Source organism: Rhinatrema bivittatum, chromosome 10 (genome assembly GCF_901001135.1).
Source record: "Rhinatrema bivittatum chromosome 10, aRhiBiv1.1, whole genome shotgun sequence".
NCBI classification, from domain to species: domain Eukaryota; kingdom Metazoa; phylum Chordata; class Amphibia; order Gymnophiona; family Rhinatrematidae; genus Rhinatrema; species Rhinatrema bivittatum.
Genome location: NC_042624.1, coordinates 69,033,047 through 69,051,852, shown reverse-complemented (window position 1 = coordinate 69,051,852; position 18,806 = coordinate 69,033,047). Strand labels below are relative to the sequence as shown.

The 18,806-nt window shown below is 44.3% G+C and overlaps 1 protein-coding gene across 1 annotated transcript in view; it reads right to left on the bottom strand.

Moving 5' to 3' along the window:
• Nucleotides 1–18,806, bottom strand: part of ASTN1 (astrotactin 1) — a 587,016-nt gene that overhangs the window by 349,367 nt on the left and 218,843 nt on the right. Inside the window, exons 9-10 of the mRNA XM_029617649.1 lie at nucleotides 9,313–9,387; nucleotides 6,641–6,778 (exon numbers count right to left, since the gene is read on the bottom strand). Coding sequence (XP_029473509.1) covers nucleotides 6,641–6,778; nucleotides 9,313–9,387 — 213 coding nt within the window. The remainder of the gene's footprint in view (nucleotides 1–6,640; nucleotides 6,779–9,312; nucleotides 9,388–18,806) is intronic.

Here is an 18,806-nt window from a genome sequence, read left to right as displayed (position 1 = left end):
AGTATTGCTATTGTCCTAATCTGGTTCCAGTTACCTGTCCTGATCCACAACCCACCTAAGTCCCAGCGGTCGGGCCCCTACGGGCTCCTCCCGGGGGAGTACCAGCTTCCAGGGTGAAGAGCATCAAGGTCCTGCCTGAACATTTGCCTCCCGGCCTGCTATTCACTAGAGACATTGACCATCTTTCCCAGTCTCCAGCAGGTCGGCCCAAGGGTCCACTAAACTGAGACTCCCATAACACAAATTGGTTAAATTTAACCAGAGAACCCAGCTTCACTAAATCTAACCAAATAAATTGTGACTAGCTAGATTTAGCCAGATATTCAGACACACTTTTAGCCAGATAAATGCAGCTGAATATCTGGCTATAGATATTGGTTACCTTTCCAGCTCCATGCATATCTGAATATCTGTCTCTCAGGCAAGTTTTTCTTTTTCTTTTTTTTTTTTTTAAATCGTTTATTTATTTTTTAAATCGTTTTAGTTATTGTGTATTTAGCTCATGCCTTCTCATTGGTATCTCAAAGCTAGTTACATTCATTAAGAGTTTTCCCTGTCTCCCCAGAGGACTTAAAATCTAAGGGGGTCATTCACCAAGCTGCAGTAAATGACCCTGCAGCTTGGTGAGTCATCCTGCCACTTAATGAATCCGGCAGTATTTCTCCCTGCGGGTCCTCCATTTATTGATAAGAGTAAGTACATTACAAACATAAACTAGCTTACCAAACCAATGTGCCTGAACACCAAAATCTGACCCCACCCCTTCGCCACCAAAACCTGGCCCAGGACTCTGCCCATTTAAAAAAAAAAAAAAAAATGTTCCCTGGTGGAGCAGTGGATTATACCCCCTCCCCAGATCCAATGGTAACTCGACCTGATTACCCACAGCAACAGATGGCTGGCCACTTCCACTTGGAGCCACTGAAGGGGACTGGCATTCGGGGCTTAATGATGTCTCTGCCTCTAGCAGGTCAGTAGCTGTTCCCTGAGCGTCACCAGCAATGCGGAGTTCCTCCGACATAGATGGCTCCAAACTCTCTCTCAAGAGTTGCGGTATCGTTTTTTGTAAAGGAGAAGAACTTGCGGAAGAAAACCCCGTGCGCCCTCCCCTTTCTCTTCACCATAATACAAGGTAATACACAGACGCAGCAGATTTAATCAAGAGAGAAGACTGCAGCGTCTCACTCAGCCAGCGCCATCTCGGGTCTCCTCTTGTTGTCTCCAGACAAAACAGAAAATTTTAATGAAATGTCCTGTTTTGTTTCATTTCATTTTTAAAATGAAACAAAAGAAAGCCCCCCAGAAAAAGTTAGGTTCGTTTTCATTTGTTTTGTTTTTTAAAAAAATTAGGCCATTATCACCACCACCACCACCAAACCCGCCCCACTCCTACACTCTTCATCTCCTTGCCTCCCCAGGACCCTCTTATCCTCTTGTTGAAAATGTCTTCATGGGGGCAGTCACTCCAGCCCCTCAGCAAGCTGCTACTGCAAATGGCACCTGCAGACTAAAGCCAGAGCCATTGTAAATTTTTGCCATACAAAATAGCAAGAGCCAGACCCAGACCCAAGCTGGTGCCTTTTTGTACAGCAAAAATATATCATTGTGCCAGCCTCATTTTGCAATAGCAGCAACTGCGGAGCAGAAGTGACCGGAGATCACCAATTTTTGGTAAGAGGTTCTTGGAAGAGGGGCTGAGGATCAAACAAGTGCCCAGGAGTTGTGAGATTTTTTGGCTGATAAACTTTTTTTTTTTTAAAATACATTTTGGTTTTTCTTTGTTTTGTTTTTATTCCCATTCAGAAAACATACCTCCTCCAGACCCATCAGAGAAGCTTACAGAGATTCACTACATGTACCCCATGCCAAAACCTCTCATCATATAACATTTAGAGACCGGGCTTTCTCTACAGCAGGACCATCTCTATGGAACTCCATTCCACCGGACCTTCGTCAAGAACCGTGCCTTCCAACATTCAGAAAAAGGCTTAAGACATGGTTGTTCAAACAAGCCTTTCCAGACCCCAACTGAACCTCAATTCAACGACAACCACAATCATTCCTAGAACATTGTAAATAATTGCTCTTTCTGTTAAATTCCTTTAGACTTTCCTCTTCCCAGTTTTGAACTCCCCTGTTTTAATGTAACTTCAGAATTTTCTCTTTTCACTTGTTACAGTTTTTTAAATTTATTTATTTATATTTTACACCCCCTGTTAAATGTAAACCAGCATGATGTGATACTTATCTTGAATGCCGGTATAGAAAAGCGCTATATAAATAAATAATATAAATAAATACTCATTTTAAATAAACAAAAATAAACAAACAATAAACAAAAGAAAAAAAATGTCTCTACACACCACTACTGTGCCGAGTGTGGCTTGTAAGGGGTTCTGGCTATTCAGTGAACTGACTGCTGCCATTACAATTTACATAGTGAAAACAGACCAGGGCACCAAAAAATGAGAAAGACTGGTCACACATTAATAATAGAGTCCATAATATTATAGAGACTTCAGTGTTTGCTAAACTGCTGTTCCAATATACATTGATATTCTGCTTTGCACAACCACTGGGAGACCATTTGTTATGGGGGTGGGAGAGAGAGAGCATGAGAAAGAGAGCACGAGCCTAACCATAATGCCCTCTCCCTAGATAGGTATTTATATCCCTATGGGAGGCCCACCTAGTAACTCGAGGTGAGGTTTAGGTATTAGTGTAGGGGATTTAGGGTCACTTTGGCATTCAACATGAGACGTACGAACAGAACAATGGTCTCTTGTGAAGATTTGATGACCTTCGGAGTGAGGAAACTTAGCCAAAGATGAGATTTGTGCAAGGTTCTCTCAACCTAGCTTGATGGACTCTCTACCTGGGTAACATCAAGCTAGGTGGAGAGAACATTGCACAAATCTCATCTTTGGGTGAGTTTCCTCTCTCCGATGGTCATCAAATCTTCACAAGAGACCACTGTTCTGTTCGTATGTCTTACGTTGAATGTCAAAGTGACCCTAAACCCCTTACACTAATACCTAAACCTCACCTCGAGTTACTAGGGGGGCCTCCCATAGGGATATAAATACTATACGATATAGTGCTGTTGCATGCATTAAAGATGTTTTTCATGCATTAAGGTCTTATCACATGCATTAACAGCGCTTTTCATATGCGTTAACGCAGGGGTCCCCAATCACCGGTCCATGGACCAGTACCGGGCCGTTGGGGTTTTTTTGCCGGTCCGCGGCACCGTTCTCCCCGGCTGTCATCCATTGGCTGCCGATGCTGCGAGGAGGCGGGGTGAGGTTGGAGACCTGCCTCCTCCAAACCCACGACCCGAAAAGCCGATTAGCACGTCGCGGCTGAGCTATGTTGCCGGAGCCACGCGGGCAGGAAGGAGGAGCATCAGCCACTGCAGGTGCTCCTCCTACTTCCTGCCCCGGAAGAAAAATGTTGCCGGAGCCGCGTGCCGCAGGCAGGAAGGAGGAGGAGCTTCAGCCACGTGCAGAAGAGGAGCAGCACGGCCCAAGAAGACCAGGGCCGCTGCAGAGCCCATCCTGTGGCGACCCGTAAAGAAGAGGCCTAGAGGTGAGTGCGTGTATGACATGAGTTGAGAGATTGTGTGTGGGAGAGACTGTGTGTGTTTGCAGAGAAAGCACTTGAGAGCCTCTGTGTGTGTGAGAGAGACAGCATGTGGGAGTGAGAGAGAGCCTGTGTGAGTGAGAGTCAGACAGCATGTGCAAGTGAGAGACTGTGTGTATGAATGATTGTATGAGAGAGAGCATGCGAGAGTGAGAGCCTGTGCTTGAGCAAGACAGCATATGGGAGTGAGAGAGAGCCTGTGTGTGAGACTCAGACAGCATGTGCCAGTGAGAGACTGTGTGCATGAATTATTTTATATAAGAGAGAGCATGTGAGAGTAAGAGCCTGTGTGTGTGTGTGAGAGAGAGAGAGAGAAAGCATGTGAGAATGAGAACCTGACTGTGTGTTTTAGGGAAGAAGACACAGATGGAGAAAAAAGAAATAGAAAAAAAGGCAATATAAAAGGAATTGGCAAAAAAATAAGAAAGGGAAGGTGGGGAAAAAAAGCCTGTGACCAACCAATTAGAAAACTAAGATCGGACAGCAGATGTAAAACAAAATAAATTACTTTTTACTGATTGGCACATGTAATCTTTGGGAATGTGCAAGAGTAACACTTTCTCTATGCGGATCTCACAATTACGAGGCAGCAGAATGGGCTTCATTGCCAGTAGCAGCAATCAGCACCTCCCCAATAGCCATGTGGCATCAGTGACAGTGGCAGCAGAGGAATGAGAGAGGCTCTGAGGTTGTGAGGGAGCCAGTGAGAGTGAGAGCATGAGTGTGTATGAGAAAATCCAGGGGAGTAAGAGTGTGTGTGTGTGTGGGGGGGGGGATGGGGAGAGAGTATCTTACAGCCTGAGAGTGGGTATAAGAGCATGAATGTGTATGTATGTGACAGTGTATGTGTGAGAGAGAATGGACATGTCAGTATGTGTGAGAGAGAGAGGATAACCTCCTAATCCTTGACAATATCAGGGTGACTGGAAATCAAGAGCTCCCATATATGGACAGCAGGGGCTTTTTAAAATCCATATTAGTTTTAATTATTGTGTATTATTTGATATATGTGCTGTTTTGAAATATTTTATTGGTTGTTTGGGAAATTGTAAAAAATAACCCCGCCCCTATATAACCAAAGCCCCGCTCCTGCCCCACCCCCACCCTGCCTTGCCAGGCCATGGGAAAACTGGTCTTGCTTGAAACCAGTCCCCGGTGCAAAAAAGGTTGGGGACCACTGCATTAACGCATGCGAAAACGCCTTAGCGCATTTTCATAAATGACCCCCTAAGTTTGTACCTGAGGCAATGGAGAGTAAAGTGACTTTCCCAAGGTCAAAAGGAGCGACATCAGGACTCAAACCCTGGTCTCCTGGTTCATAGTCCACTGCTCTAACTGCTAAGCTACTCCTCCACTCCAATCGCACCTATAGCCCCTGTCACATGGTACGGGCAAAGGGCCACCGGCACCATTTTGTTTACTGGCAGCCAATGGCCCGAGAGTGGGAGATCGCTCCCGGGACCCCCACTGGCCCACCAGGGACTTTAGCAGGGGTCGGGAGGGTGGGGGATTATAATTAATTAAATCTGAAAGGTGGGGTGTTTTTATTTTTTATCAGTTTGAGGCAGCAGAAAAAAAAATTGGCCCAAACCACGGGAAACAAAATTTCCCATAGCGGGCCGATAACGAAGGTCAACCGAAAGGTTCAGCCAAATCACATCCCTAGTCTGTAATACCACCCTAACCCCAATCCACCTTCCGAAAACTCACTCCGAATCAAAGTGCCCCCTTACAATAGTCCATATAGAGTATCAGACTGAGCCCTATAAAGAGGTTCTCTCTGTCTCTCTCTCTCATGTTCACCAGACTCCTTTTAAAATTCACATAGCTCCCGCGTGGCCCACTTACATAGATATGTAGATGTTTTTGTGCGTGCAAGGCTTTTAAAATCTACCTTTAAGCGTTCCTGATGTATTCTGGAACAGCAATTTAGTGAATGCTAAAGTCTCTATAATATGATGATCTCTGTATAAAGGTGGGACCTGTCTTTCTCTTTTTTTGGTACCCTGGTCTGTTTGTTTTCAGTTCTGATATTCACCCAATTTATTTTTTGTCTTTACTGAATGATTACAATATACGTAACACAGAAAAACAACAGAGCTGTTCCACTTTCAGAGATGTCCTGTGTGAAGAGGTATCTCACTTGCTAATGCAAACAGATGCACCCACATTGAGGCGTAATTACAGTACATCTCCACTGGGAGATGGATGGAAACTCCCAACATTTCACATTGAGCAATGAATGGACCCCAGATAGTAAAGACTTTCAACTAATTGCTCAATGATCTAGAAAAAACGATTTAGTCATCTGTTCCATCCCCAAACACTCTTATATAGCATGCTACACAATATTATAACAGTTCCATTATCTAAAGGCGCTAAATATAATGAGGTAGATATTCAAATTCTACTCAGCCGGATAAATTGGACTTATACAGTTAAGGTGACTTATCCGGCTAAATAGTTAGCTTTATAGTCAGTGGGCGGGCAGTGGGCGTAATTGAGCGGCACTACCTATCTGGTTAACTTAGCCAGATAAGTAGTGATATTGAGCCTTATCCAGTTAATTTAACCAGATAAGCTAGACGTGCCCATAGCAGGTTTAAAGTTAGCTGGATAAGTTTATCCGGCAAATTTTAATACTTATTTGGGTATATTCAGCGGCATTGCCTTGCTGCTGAATATCTCGTCTAAGGTAATTGGATAAGTCTTATCGGGCTAACTTACTTAGCCAGATATATTTTTATATTGGTCGCAGTATCTTTTGGATCTGAAGCCGAAATTACACTAACATGAGTATAATTAGCTTAATCCTAGTCTTGCTATTAACCAGTACATCTACAACTAAGTAATCCAAAGACAATCCAACAATCTGCCTAATAGAAGATCCGCAATCTTTTAGTTTTGACTTCCTGTCGTTTGAAATTACTGCAGCATACTCACTGTAGGGTCTTCAGAATAACGCTGCACATAAAGCTTCCCCACCCCTAGAACTCACCTGACCTCAACGGCATCCTCCATCACTGTCATATCCGTCTTGCACTTGGCTGAAGGGTTGATTGCCAATTCAGCTGGAGGGATCACAAAGCTCTTACTGAGAGGCAGCCACATACCCTCACCCAGGGTGTAGGTGAACCTATCAGAATAAATGCAAAGCCAGGAGTAACAGAAAGGAAGAAGTTTCCCAAGTGTTGAAATTTTTTGTGCTGAAAATGTTATGAGGAGGCATATTCCAGTCAATAAACAGAGTTCGGTGAAGCTAGTTTATTACTTTAAAACACAACTGGTCTGGTTGACCAGTGATTTCCTGTAAGCAAAAAACAGGAGAAAACTTTGATAAATCAAACTTCAGGTGTGTCTCCCGTGCTTTTTATGATGATACTGGCCTCCATTTTGTGGGAATCTTCAAAACTATTCATTCTCCTACCTATCACCCAGGACCTTCGATCTTCCCCTTTAATCTATCTAAAGATCTTTGTTTTCAGTTTTTATTTTATTTTTCCCGGGAATTCCTCAGTGTTTATTATAACGAACAAAAATGAGTTGTCTTTTTCCCACTGATTTTCTTCCATTTTTGTTCGTTATAATAAACACTAAGAAATTCCTGGGAGAAATAAAATAAAAATTGAAAAACAAAAGACCCTCAATATATGGGACCCTGGAAACATAGAAATGTGGTATTGTATATTGTAACTCAAGCTTTATGATACTCTCTATTTTATTCCAAGTTCTGGATGAGGTTTTAATTAATTGGTCATTGCTTAGCATACAGTTCTTAAAAATGTTTTTTTTCCAGGCTGCTCAGCAGAATAAAAAAAACCAGGCTAACGACCTTGCAAAAGTCATAAATAATAGACTGCATGAGCATGAGTTTAACATTTGTCACACCTTTGTGTCTCCTAGAAATGATTCTAACATCTCCCAGGGAGTTTTCACGAAAACATGTAGCAAGCTCATGTTACACAAGGCAGGGGAAAACTGGTGAGAGAAAGCACTACGCTGTGTGCACTCCTCACTGGGTGCTGCTGATCACACAAAATGCAAAATGAACTGAGCCCCAGAGTTCCACCTCTTGTCAAACTTTGTTAAGGAGAAAAGGCTGAGCACTATAATTAGTTACTTGTTTTTTTCACCACTCCATGCTCTGCATTGTGCTCTAGTAATTTTAAATGTAATGTGCTCTTATTACAAATAACATGTGTACTTGTATTTTAAAATTATAGTGTATTTTTCATTCTAAAGTGCAATTTTTAATATTTTCCTGTTTTACCTTTTTATTAATCACTTAATTTAATGATTGTATACTGATTGATGCACTGCCTTGTCAACCATTGTGATGGCTATGCCGAACGACGGTATATAAAAACCACAAATAAATAAATAAATAAATAAATAAATAAAGAGAACCCATCTTCCAGGGTTTCAAAACAATTTGACGAGAGACACAAAAAGGTAGAAAAATGGAGTCCTCTTAAAAGGCCTTTAGAGTTTATAAACCTCTATAACATGATACAAAGAACTCCCCCGTCAGCAGTGCATATTTCAGCACAACCAAGGACAAACCAGAATAGCAGCTATTCTGGAAGTAACCAATCATAGAGTTGGTATGACAACATTTGGTGACCTCTAAAAACAGCTTTATATTCAAAGTGGCATAAACTCCAACTTCAGTGGTTAGGCGCTGGAGAGAAAAAGAATTAAGAACAGAAGTTTATGTTTTGCTATACAAGCAAAATTCTTTGGTAGGGCGCTACAGATTTCAAAAGATATAAAAAGGGAACAAGGCATGATTTTGTGGATTACATTCTTTCTAATAAGTGCATCTGGCAAGTAAATGAAAGTATTGGCTTTAATATCATCCACAGCAAGTGTTCAACTAGACATCAACTGAATTGGCGAGGCAGTTGCCTCAGTGATCTTAATAGATTCTGCTTTGCAGGCTCAACCCACAGAAAAGAACATAGCAGGTATTGGGACACATGACAGCATAAAGAACATAAGAAATTGCCATACTGGGTCAGACCAAGGATTCATCAAGCCCAGTATCCTGTTTCCAACAGTGGCCAATCCAAGAAAATTGTTACATTAGCAGGAGTTTGAAGCTCCTGAGCAGAGATGTCAATTGTTCATGTCTTCAACTATGGTAGTACCCCAGTCATTCACCTCTCAATTCTCTCTCACCTCTTGCCTGCATCTGTGAAACAGGTCTTAGATCAGAATGATGTGAAAGGTGAGTGAATGGGATAACGTGAAGATCGAGCTGGTAAAGCTTGGTGTGTCAAGAACTAATATTCATGTGTTGCAGTTATTTAAGTCAAAAACTATGAAGAACTATCACTTAATGCCCTACCTGGAGAGCTTGCAAACCAGATAGAGTTTTTATCACAGTTATGAGCTAGAATGTGTTTTAAGGATTTTCCATGATGATATGAAACAAGGAGCACCTAACTGATATTACACTTTGGACTATCTTTGTCAAAGGCTTTCTTCCATGCTCTCTCTAGTGGGAAAGTCTTGGTAAAACGTTCTCTTTATTTTTCTGTTGGCTTGCAGTAAATCATGATATCAGTCTTTCTTCCTACAAATGAGAGCTCCTCTCTGAATTTTACCCTAGTTCCCATGCATGATTAGCAATGGAAGAAGAGAAAGTCAGACCAACCAAGCCCTTACCTGAATATCTTGTCTGATGGCTGCTCTCCTAGGACCAAGTCGAAGCCACGCTGGAAGATGGTATAAGGCCATGGACTGCAACAAGAGGAGCAAAAAGTGAGCAGTTGGCCAAAAGACTTTGAGGGGTAATTTTGTAACCTGTTTAGAAAATTGGCAAATGCGCCCGGACGTTACACTAGTTTTCAAAGCAAACTTACATGCATATGTTTGCTTGAAAATTATCTCACCAAAACATTCCACACACAATTACATCTGCTCATTTTTGCCCAGGAAATTTTCAAGGAAACTTGTGCACATACTATTGAACAAATCCGCTAGTCCGGGTAAACTTACACGCATACAGGACACATGTGCACAGGTTTTCCTGCAGATCAAGTGGACAATTTTAAGACAATACATATAGGTAATCCATCTCATCGATTATTTTCATAGCGATAAGCAATAATCATAGGTCTGCCAATATGTCCCACTTATTTTTTCTTTGACACAGGACCGTGTTTCAAACAAGAGTTGCATATCTAGTCAAAAACTGCAAGCCCCCATGGTTCAACAATGTATTGATCTCTCACATCAATTTACAGATCTTAAATGATTGAACAAGTATGTGGTAATGCACGAGGTGGGGATTTATAGAGCAGCTTAAAGAGAACAGTTTTGGATTTTTCACCTTAATACTATACTACCTGATGCTCTCAATAGCGAGATTGATTGGTACTCGCTATTGTGGCATGATACGTCATCAGTTTCCATACAGTCTCCTTTTGAAATCCAGTGACATTAATTGACAGGTTGGGATTTTAAAATGACCGTTTTTTTCAAGGGAAAATGTTTGACATTTCTGGTTTAGAGCCACTACGCAAACGTGTTCTCTGTACGGCAGTATCTTTTAAATAATTTTCTTTAAAAGTAAAAAGACAGATCAAAATGCTTTGTTTTTAGACCTGCACTTGAAGATAGCACCCTGATGAAGAACTATTGTTCGAAGCACGGCCCCATGTCAAAGAAAAAATAAATGGGACATATTGGCAGACCTATGATTATATATATAAGGCTGAAGACAGTTAGTGTTTAATTACATTTTCCTGATGATGCCTATTATGATGGTCTAACTTATCGCTATGAAAATGTTATGATATTGAGGTGTTTGGTGGATTCTCAGGGGCAACAGTGATGTTATCTCCTACGGGGAGGAGCCCTGTAGGGAGACTGATGGACCAGGCTAGACTCAATAGCACAAACACAGAGATAGTTTCTTTTATTGTACAGCTAGGATGACCACCAGAGGTGGCAGTAGAGAGCAGGTTAGCTGGTAGCAGTCTGTAATCCTTGGCGAGGGAGACCCGTCCCACAATGGTGGTGTAAGGCCCCGATGCAGATGTCCAATAAGGCACTGTAGGAGAGACAGACTGGCAGATGTTAAACACACTCCTGTAGCTGAGTAGAGAGAATCCCAATGAGCAGCAGAGAGGATAGGTGTTAGCAGTCCATGGTCCTCGGCAGAGGAGACCCATTCCACAATGGTGGTGTAGGGCCTGATGCAGAGAGGTAGTGAGGAATTGATGAGAGACAGACTGGTAGAAGTTGTACTCACTCTCTATAGCTGATAGATGGATTTCCAGCAGGTTGAAGAATGGAGCAGGCACCAGGATAGACACACAGGCCCTCGAGGAGCGAGTACCTGTAAGAGGATAGGCACCTGTAAATAAGCAGAGGCCCCGGAGGAGCGGGTACCCAGGTTAGAGAACCCCGAAGGGTGAAGATAGCTTCCGGTGGATAGAAGCAGCAGAGTAGCTTCAGACCGGGGCATACTGATCCTTGCTAACTCGGCGAGAGTCAGCAAATGGGCAACCTTAAATATGCAGAAGCAGTGACATCACTCGAGGGGAACGCCCCCGAGGTTCACGCCAACACTGCTACAAAGGTAGGGACGCACACACACGCGCGCCCTAGGAGGTCTCGGGTCAAGATGGCCGAATGCCGCGCCAGAGCCGCTCCGGGGAAGCTGGAGGGTGCGGCAAGGAGATGCCACGGATGCCATACTCCTGAGGCTGGTGGAGAAAGCTGAGAGAAAGGTGAGGCATGTTGCGCGAAGTTGTCTGAGCCTGATGGACACAACAGTACCCCCCTTCAAAGGGCCTCCTCCAGACTCCCTACCTGGTCTTGGCTTCCGAGGATGTGCACCATGATACTGGTTCAGCATCTCTTTGTCCAAAATGTTAGACACAGGTTCCCATGAGTTATATTTTCTGGTCCAAAGCCCTCCCATGACAAAAGGTATTCCCATACTCTGCCTCTTTTACGTACATCCAAAATCGCATGGACTTTGTACTCAAGATCTTCTTCTGTATCTACAGGAGGAGGCTCTGGTGTCTTGGTGCTGAATTTGTTGAGTATGAGTGGTTTTAGCAATGAGATGTGAAATGCGTTATGGATCTTCATTGCTGGTGGAAGTTTGAGACTGTAGGAGAGGTTGCCCAGACGTCGGAGGATAGGGAATGGTCCGACATAGCGTGGAGCGAAGCGAGCAGAAGGCAACTTCAATCTGAGATGCTTAGTATATAACCAGACCTTATCACCAGGCTTACATTCAGGAGCCTTGCCGTGATACATGTCATAGTCTCGTTTTGCTCGGATTCCAGCTTTGATGATCATCTCCTTTATCTTCTTCCAAAGAGTGTGAATTTCATAAGCAGTGACTTGAGCTGCCGGGGATGACACGGATAGCGGAAGTGGCAAAGCTGGTGAAGGTAGTTGTCCATATACCACTTCGAATGGTGACGATTCAGTAGATGTTGCTGGATGAGAGTTGATGGAAAACTTGGCCCACGGTAGAAGTTCAGCCCAATCGTTCTGGCGTGAAGAGAGATAGGCTCTTAGGAACTGTTTGAGAGTGCGGTTCATCCGCTCAGTTTGTCCGTTGGATTGCGGATGATACGATGACATGAAGTCGAGAGTGATATCGAACTTCTTGCAAAGAGCCTTCCAGAATCTGGCTGTGAACTGTACGCTTCTGAGACTATGTGCTTGGGTATTCCATGCAACCGGAATATGTGGCTGATGAACAGCTTTGCAAGTTCACTGGCAGAGGGTAAGCCAGGAAGTATCACAAAGTGAGCCATTTTTGAGAATCTATCCACTGTTACCCAGATAGTGTTGTTGCCCCCGGATAGGGGTAAGACCACCACGAAATCCATGGCAATGTGAGTCCAGGGCTCTTCTGGTATGGGCAGAGGTTGTAGTTGGCCCAAAGGATGACCGGGCAGAGACTTTTGCTTAGCACAGTTGGTACAGGCTGCAACATAAGCGAAGGCGTCTTCTCTCATAGACGGCCACCAGTAGAATTTTTGCAGCTTAGCTAGAGTTCTCCTTTGACTGGGATGTCCAGCTAGTTTGGAATCATGAGCCCATGCTAGTACTTTCTTCCGGAGATTGGCAGGCACTATCGTCTTGCCCGCAGGTACTGGGTGCATGGCGGATAGAATGACTCTCTCGGGTTCAATGATGTGTTGAGGAGCATCAGGCACATCTTCAGATAGGAATGAGCATGAAAGGGCATCCGCTCTGACATTCTTGTCTCCAGGTCTGTACTTTAAGATGAAATCAAACCTGTTGAAAAACAGGGACCACCTGGCCTGTCTGTGGATGAGACATTGGGCGTGATGAAGGTATTCTAGGTTTTTATGGTCAGTAAAAACTGTAATCTGGTGTTGAGTACCCTCGAGCCAGGGTCTCCATTCTTTGAACGCCATCTTTATCGCCAACAATTCTTTATCTCAGATTCCATAGTCCCTTTCAGCCGGTATGAATCATCTGGAGAAAAAGGAACATGGCCGCAGGATCTTAGAGTCACTGGTTTGACTCAATACAGCCCCTACTCCGACATCAAAGGCATCCACCTTGACAATAAAGGGGCGTGTAGGATCCGGGTGATGGAGACATGGCTTGCTGGAAAAAGTGTCCTTCAGCTTTTGAAAAGCAGTCACGGCCTTAGTAGACCAGTTGGCAACATTTGCACAGTTAGTGAAGAGTAGTTTTTAATGAAGGTCCTATAGTAATTTGTAAATCCCAGGAATCTTCTGAGTCCTTTTAGACCAGTAGGTTGGGGCCATTTCTGAATGCTATCCAGCTTTTGTGGGTCCATGTGGAACCCCTTGTTAGACACGATGTACCCTAGGAATGGTACAGACTCCTTGTGGAATTCGCATTTCGACAGTTTAGCATACAGGCAGTTCTCCCGCAGTCTTCATAACACTCTCTTGACTTCCGTGATATGGGTATTCAGATCCTGAGAAAAGATCAGGATATCATCCAGATAGACAACGACACATTGGTAGAGTAGGTCTTGTAGGATGTCGTTCATCATGTTCTGGAAGACAGCTGGGGTGTTGCATAAGCCAAAGGGCATTACCAAATACTCAAAGTGTCCGTCCCTGGTGTTGAAAGCTGTCTTCCATTCATCCCCTGAATGAATGCGGACAAGGTTATATGCTCCTTTAATATCCAGCTTGGAGAAAATCTTAGCCCCTTGTAAGCAGTCAAACAGCTCGGATATGAGTGGTAATGGATAGCGGTCTTTGACCGTGATCTCATTTAGACCATGATAATCAATGAATGGATGTAGGGTTCCATCCTTCTTCCCCACAAAGAAAAATCCTGCTCCCACAGAGGACTTGGATGGCCTTATGAAACCTTTTTGTAGATTCTCTTGAATGTATTCTGACATCGCTTTATTTTCCACCACCGAGAGGGGGTATACTCTTCCCTTAGGTGGTTCAGTATTCAGTTTCAAGTTATTCACACAGTCATAGGATCGATGTGGAGGAAGTATGTCAGCAGCTTCCTTAGAAAATTCGTCTTGAAACGACGCGTATTACGGTAGTAACCCTGGCATCAATGGAATTGTAGGCATACAGGGCAGTGGTGAGACTTCCTTTAAACACTTGCCATGGCAATCTGGACCCCAGCGAGAAAGCTCAAGTGTAGCCCAGTTGAATTGAGGCATGTGCTCTTGCAGCCATGGTAACCTGAGAACTAAGGGATAAGGGTGTGCATTCGTTTTGAACTTAAATGGAAAACGCAACTTTTTTTTTTTTTAACTTAAAAAAAAGATGAGGCTTAAACGATCGGATTTCCAACTTATTCAACATAGCTATGTTGAATACGTTGGAAATCGCGATTGTTGATCTAAATAAAAATTTAAACCCCTCACCCTCCTTAATCCCCCCCCCCCCCAAGACTTACCAAAGCTGGCCAAAAGTTCCGTGAGGGTCCGGGAGCGGACGCGTGGGGAATCATGTGACGTCCGCGTCATGTCGGAGTGACGCGGCGTCACGTGATTCCCCTCGGGTTCGCTCCCGGACCCCTCGTTGGGCCCAAAAGGCACTTTTGGCCAGCTTGGGGGGGTCAGGAGGCCCCCCCAAGCTGGCCAAAAGTTCCTTTTGAGCCCAATGAGGGGTCCGGGAGCGAACCCGAGGGGAATCACGTGACGCCGCGTCACTCCGACGTGACGCCAACGTCACGTGCTCCTTGCAAAGGAGTTCAGGAATGGCGTCCTGACCCCGCTGGACCACCAGGGAGTTTTGGTAAGTCTTGGGGGGGGGGGGGTTTAAGGCGGGTGAGGGGTTTAAATTTTTATTTGCACATATGGACATAGACTCAACTTATGGAATTCTCCATATGTCCATATTGACCGCAAATGGGACCCCCTTTCGACTTATGGACTTATGAACTTAAACTTTTGGTCTGCACATCCCTACTAAGGGATGCATAGCTTTCTTGGGCACGAAGAAGGAAATAGATTCCTTATGAAGACCTCCAGTCCTCAAACTGACTGGCTCCGTTTGTAGAGTTACTTCACCCGGTAAGGGCTCTCCATGAATAGAGGATAACAGAAGCGGCGGCTTCATAGTCATATTGGGGATACCAAGATGTTCCACTAGATGTCTCAGGATAAAATTCCCTCCTGCCCTGGATTCCACTAGGGCAAGAGTCTGAAATTCAAGTGGTCCGTTAATCAAGGAGACTAGTAGAGAGAGTGGAGCAGAAGGAGCAGTTAGACCTAAGAAGAGTCCTCCCACAGGACTTAGGTCTGCCCGTTTCCCGGACAGATAGGGCATGTTTTTACTGCATGGCCGGCTTGCCCACAATACATGCAGAGGCCTAATCTTCTCCACGTTCTTCTCTCCTTCAAAGTCAGTTGACTACGGCCTAGTTGCATAGGTTCCTCTTCACCCGACACCACTTTAGACGGAATAGGCTTAGGTAGAGTCTTGGATCGGATCTCTCCCTGGCTAGGCCTCTTAGAACCTTTAACCTCTTGAACCTTGTCCTGAAGTCGCTGATCAATTCTTGCAGTTAACTTCATCAGGTCCTCTAAGGTCTCAGGCATTTCTCGAGCCGCTATCTCATCTTTCAATCAGGAGTTCAGGCCTTCAAAGGAAAGGGTCTTCAGGCATCTCGGGTCCCAGTTCAACTCTGAAGCCAACATCTTAAACTCAATGGCGAAGTCAGGCAAAGGCTTACTACCTTGCTGTAAATGGACCAGTGCAGATCCTGTAACAGTGTATCTGGCAGGATTGTCGAATACGGATTTGAACAGTTCCAAAAACCCAGTAAGGTCCTTCAAAATAGGGTCATCACGCTCCCACAGCGGAGAAGCCCAAATCAGTGCTCTTCCATCCAGATAAGACAAAATGTATGTTGTCTTGGCGTAGGCTGTAGGAAAATTATTAGGCTGAAGTGCAAAATGCATACAGCATTGATTGAGAAATCCCCTGCATCTCCAGGCCTCTCCAGAGAAGCGAATAGGAGCGGAAAGTGGTACAACAGTTTTTACCGTCACCTCTGATGGTTTTTCTTCTTTACCTGAGGTAGTAGAAGCATTCATCTGTGAGTGCAGTAGATTAAAAGCCACAGTTAAGCTTTCCAGCATGCTCTGTTGTTCAGTGATTCGCTGGGCCAGGCCTGGATGTTGTTTGTAAGGTTTTGGGTGGACCCTTGGACACTGTGGCAGATGACCACACTCACGGGGGAAGTCCCGTGAGGGGCCACAGGTCAGGCTCAGCTTTAGGACACACAACACAGAATTATATTTTATTAAACAGAGTTGAGAAGCCACCAGAGGTGGCAGTAGTGAGTAGAGATGAAGCCCGGCTGGGCTTGTAGTCCCTCAGGACACTGGAACAGCGATCCCTCAATAGCTGTGCTGTAGTGGAGAGAAACTGAGATAGTGAGTATAGTGGAGCATACACAGGGTTCTGGTATAGATTTAGATTTAGAGGAGCGAGTACCGGTTCCAGACAGCGACCTGAAAGAAAAGAGAGAGGCCCCCGAGGAGCGGGTACCCCAATAGAGTAAGTCCAATTAAGGAGAAGCAGAGTAGCTAGGTACAGAGAGCAAATCCCATCTGTAAGGAGTCCCTTGCTAACTCAAATAGCTAGCAAACAGAGTAGGCTTTTGTATCCAGGATGTGTGACGTCATCACAGGGGGACGCCCCTGAGGTTCACGCCAAAGAAGGAATAAGAAGCAGGGCCGCACGGCGCGCGTGCCCTATGGCAGCTGAACAACATGGCAGGATGCAGCACCCAAGCCAGACCGGGGACGCCGAAGAGGACGGCAGGCAGACGCCGCGGCAGCCAGATGTCCATCAACCGCGGGAGGAGTCGCCAAAGAGGTAAGGAGGGCAGAGTGGAGACGTCGGGCAGTAACACTGGAATGGCCTGTAACACTGTGAGCTGAGCCGAATCCATGGAGTTAGCAATCTGTTATGATATTGAGATGTTTGGTGGATTCTCAGGGGCAACAGTGATGTTATCTCCTACGGGGAGGAGCCCCATAGGATGCACCGGGCTAGACTCAATAGCACAAACACAGAGATAGTTTCTTTTATTGTACAGCTAGGATGACCACCAGAGGTGGCAGTAGAGAGCAGGTTAGCTGGTAGCAGTCTGTAATCCTTGGCGAGGGAGACCTATCCCACAATGGTGGTGTAAGGCCCCGATGCAGATGTCCAATAAGGCACTGTAGGAGAGACAGCTTGGCAGATGTTAAACACACTCCTGTAGCTGAGTAGAGAGAATCCTAATGAGCAGTAGAGAGGATAGGTGTTTGCAGTCCATGGTCCTTGGCAGAGGAGACCACAATAGTGGTGTAGGGCCTGATGCAGAGAGATAGCGAGGAACTGATGAGAGACAGACTGGTAGAAGTTGTACTCACTCTCTATAGCTGATAGATGGATTTCCAGCAGGTTGAAGAATGGAGCAGGCACCAGGATAGACACACAGGCCCTCAAGGAGCGAATACTTGTAAGAGGATAGGCACCTGTAAATAAGCAAAGGGCCCCCGAGGAGCGGGTACCCAGGTTAGAGAATCCCGAAGGGTGAAGATAGCTTCCAGTGGATAGAAGCGGCAAAGTAGCTTCAGACCAGAGCATACCGATCCTTGCTACCTCGGCGAGAGTCAGCAAAATAAACAACCATAAATATGTGGAAGCAGTGACGTCACTCGAGGGAGACGCCCCCAAGGTTTGCGCCAACACTGCTACAAAGGTAGGGACGCGCATGCACGCGTGCCCTAGGAGGCCTCGGGTCAAGATGGCCAAACGCTGCGCCACAGCCGCTCCGTGGAAGCCGCAGGGTGCAGCAAGGAGACTCCACAGACGCCATACTCCTGAGGCTGGTGGAGAAAGCTGAGAGAAAGGTGAGGCATGTCGGGCGAAGTCGTCTGAGCCTGACGGACACAACAGAAATTAACTGATGAGGTGGATTACCTATATATAGTGTTTATTATCCACTTATGCTTTTTTTGTTTTGGAAAGGTGGTTTTTGCACAATTTTAAAACAATATATCACACCACAAATCAGAGGTCCTAAAGTCATTATCCACATTTAATTATCATTTATTGACAAAATATTTCTTATAATATTTTAATTATAAACTTATAATATTTCTTAGTCTAGTCCTAAATTGTACATCAATATGAGATATAGAGTTGCTATGATGAAATTTATTGTTTTTCAGATATATGAAATGACACAATACCATGTAATGGACAAGATCAATTTATAACAGGACTAGACTAATTTACAGTTGAATAAGAGCAATTAACATCATATGTTTAAAAGTATATAGGGAATAAGTGTGTCAAATACGTATTAAAAAATGATGTATTTAGTATTGTAATTGCATTAGATGCAAAGGAATTTCTATATATTTTATGTATAGAATGAGTGGGGAATGAATGAGATATGTGTGGTATGAATGAAGGTATTTAAGGGTAAAGCATGAGTGTGATTTTAGAGTGTTTTGGTAAGGGTCCGAGTAGGTAACATAAGAACAGTCAAATTGAATGTATTTATAAGAAATATTTTGTCAATAAATGATAATTAAATGTGGATAATGACTAGGACCTCTGATTTGTGGTGTGATATATATTTAGTTTTCGGAGGGCATGCAGGTGTGTGTTGACAATTTTAAAACAAGCCATTTCTGCGGG